The sequence below is a fragment of the Chamaea fasciata genome, unplaced genomic scaffold (assembly GCF_029207755.1).
Source record: "Chamaea fasciata isolate MVZ Bird 193981 ecotype frontalis unplaced genomic scaffold, bChaFas1.0.hap1 SCAF_75, whole genome shotgun sequence".
In the NCBI taxonomy this organism is placed as follows: Eukaryota; Metazoa; Chordata; class Aves; order Passeriformes; family Sylviidae; genus Chamaea; species Chamaea fasciata.
Window position 1 is genome coordinate 10001 of NW_027094160.1, and position 2500 is coordinate 12500.

A 2500-nucleotide genomic window follows, 5' to 3' on the forward strand; every position below is an offset into this window, starting at 1 on the left:
GGCCGCGTCCCCGCTCCGGCGGGGCGGCCCGAGCCGCGGCCGTCGTCTCGGGCGCGGTGCCGGGTTACTGAGGGAAACCCCGGGGTCCCGAGACGGACGCCGCGGCGAAGGCGGCGGATGTCGGGCGCGCCCCCGCCGGCGGACGCTCCCCCGAGGGCGGCAGTGGGGGAGGCACCCCGGCGGGGCCATGCAGGTCGTTTCCCTCGCCCCAGGGCCAGGTACCTAGCGCTCCGCGTCTCGGCGGTCCGCCGGTCTCCTCGCCTCGGCGTCGCCAAACGCCGAAGGAAGCCGGGGGGGCCGAAAGGCCGCCGAGCCCGGGCGGAGGTTCAAAGACTCGGGCGGTTCGGCGCGGGCCCGCCGCCGGCGGCGGCGGCGGTGGCGACGGCGGCGGCGGCGGCGGCAGGTGTGCCGGGCGGTGGCGCGGGCGCCCTCGAAGGGGTGGGGAGCCACTCCCGCCGATCCCCTGCGGCGGCGCGTTCCGTTGCGACCGGCCGCGCCTCCTGGTCGTCGTCGTCGTCGTTGCCGCCGTCGTCCCGCCGCGCGCGCGGGGCCAACCCGCGCCGCGCCGGGGAGGGGCGCCCTGCCCCCCCCTCTCCGCGGCCCGGCCTCGGCGGAGAGGCCGCGGCGCGTGGCCGGGTCGGCCGCGGGGCCGGACCCCGCCCCCCCGCCTCGAATGCGGGCGCGACTGCCGGCGGAGGGCGCGTGCCCTCCGCCTTGCCTCAGCTGCGGGGTTTGGGCCGCCGGAGCCCGCCGCGCTCCCTTTCCTCGGCCGCCGCCGCGGCGGCGTCGCGTCGCGGCGCCGCTTCGGGCGCGGCGGCGCCTCTCCCCTCGACGGCCTTCCTTCTCCCGGAAGGCGCCGGCGGCGCCGCCCGCCGGCCGTCCCTGGCTCGGCCGCTGGCCCGCCCGGGCGAGCGCTCTGCCCGGTCCCTCCGTGGCCGGACGCCGACGAGTGCACGGCGACCCCGCGGCCGAGCGGCGGCGTCGCCGCTCGGCGGGTGTCCCCCCTCCGGGGGGACGGTCGGCCGCGAGGCGCCCGCCGTCGCCTGCGGCGGTCCCGGCCCGGGCCCCGCCCGTCGCTTCCCCGTCGCCCTTTCCCGGGCCGCGCGCGGGCCGAACGGAGGGCGGTGCGGGCGGCCGCGGGGGCGCGCACCCGCCCGTTCTCTGAGCGGAAGCGAGGAGGGCGGGCGTTGCCCCCCCGGGCTCGGCCCCGTCACGCCTTCCGCCGGGCGCGTGCCCGCGGAACAGGGGGTTCCCGGCGGCGCGAAGAGGCGGGGGGCGGTCCCGGGAGTGCGGCCGCAGAGGCGGCGGGTCTGCCGCCCGGCAGGCCCCGGGCGCCCGCGGTGCCGGCTCGGGACGCGGCGGCGCCTCGCCTCCGGCGCCGGCGGCGGAGCGCGGCCGGCAGAGGCGCCGGCCTCGCGGCGGGAGCGGTCCCGCCGGGGGCGCGTCGGCGAGGCGGCGGTCGCCGCGCGTCGTTCTCGGGCGTCGTAAGGCCGCTGGGGAGAGCGGGTCGGCCGCGTCTCCGGGGCGGCGGCGCGGCGCGAGTCCGCGGAGCGGTCGAGGGGAAAAGGGAAAAAGCGCGAGCGGGGGCCGACGGCCGCGCCCCCGGCTCAGGTGAGCGCGTCGTCCCGTGAAAGTGGCCGGGCGGGGCGCCGCGCCCCCGCGGTCCGGCGCGCGCCGCGCGGCGCGCCCTCCGTGCGGAGACCGGGCCGAGCCCGGGCGCCTGGGCCGCCTCCGAAGGTCCTCGCGCGTAGGCGGCGTCTCCCCTCGCGGGGGGAGGCGGTCGGGGGCGCGGGCCTCCCCGCCTTTCGGCCGGCCGGCCTTCGGACCGTTTCGTGCGGGGGGGGGCGTTTCCCCCCCTCCTCCTCCTTTTCCTCCGTTCACGTGTGCCGGTACGGTTCGGAGCGAGGCGCGCCGCCACGGCGTCCTCGCCGCAAGCGAAAAAGGGGGCCGCTTCACGCGAGCGGTCCCGGCCCCTCCGCGCGCGCGGGGTCGGTGCCGAAAGCCAGACAACTCTTAGCGGTGGATCACTCGGCTCGTGCGTCGATGAAGAACGCAGCTAGCTGCGAGAATTAATGTGAATTGCAGGACACATTGATCATCGACACTTCGAACGCACTTGCGGCCCAGGTTCCTCCCGGGGCTACGCCTGTCTGAGCGTCGCTTGACGATCAATCGCCGTCCCGGGGGGGTTCACCCCGGCGGCGCGGCTGGGGTCGCCTCGCAGGCCCGTCGTCCGCGGCGGCCGGCGGCGGCGGCGGCGGCGGCGGCCGGCCGGTGCCCGGAGGGAAGGGAGGCGGGCGCGTCGGCGAGGGAAGCGCTTTTTCCTCGGCGGCCGCCGTCCTCGTCCCACGCGGCCCGGCGGGCCGTCGTCGTCGCGGTCGTCGGCACCGCGCAGGGCCTTCGTCCCCCTAAGTGCAGACTCGGGGAGCGCTCCGTAGCTCCCCGCTCCCGGAGCGAGCCGCTGGGGCGGAGCTCGTCCTCGCCGGCGCCGCGCCGCGCG

The 2500-nt window shown here is 80.2% G+C and overlaps 1 protein-coding gene and 1 non-coding gene across 2 annotated transcripts in view; one reads left to right on the plus strand and one right to left on the minus strand.

Annotated features, from left to right (window-relative positions):
• Window positions 1-222: 222 nt before the first annotated feature.
• LOC136304322 (collagen, type I, alpha 1b-like) overlaps window positions 223-2500 on the minus strand; it is a 5253-nt gene continuing 2975 nt past the window's right edge. Inside the window, exons 5-6 of the mRNA XM_066207951.1 lie at window positions 2195-2500; window positions 223-1924 (exon numbers count right to left, since the gene is read on the minus strand). The exon at window positions 2195-2500 is cut by the window's right edge and continues 610 nt beyond it. Of these exons, the coding sequence (XP_066064048.1) occupies window positions 223-1924; window positions 2195-2500 (2008 nt within the window). The remainder of the gene's footprint in view (window positions 1925-2194) is intronic.
• LOC136304375 (5.8S ribosomal RNA) lies at window positions 2009-2160 on the plus strand. The gene has a single exon (XR_010724525.1). It is a non-coding gene; the product is annotated as a 5.8S ribosomal RNA (ribosomal RNA).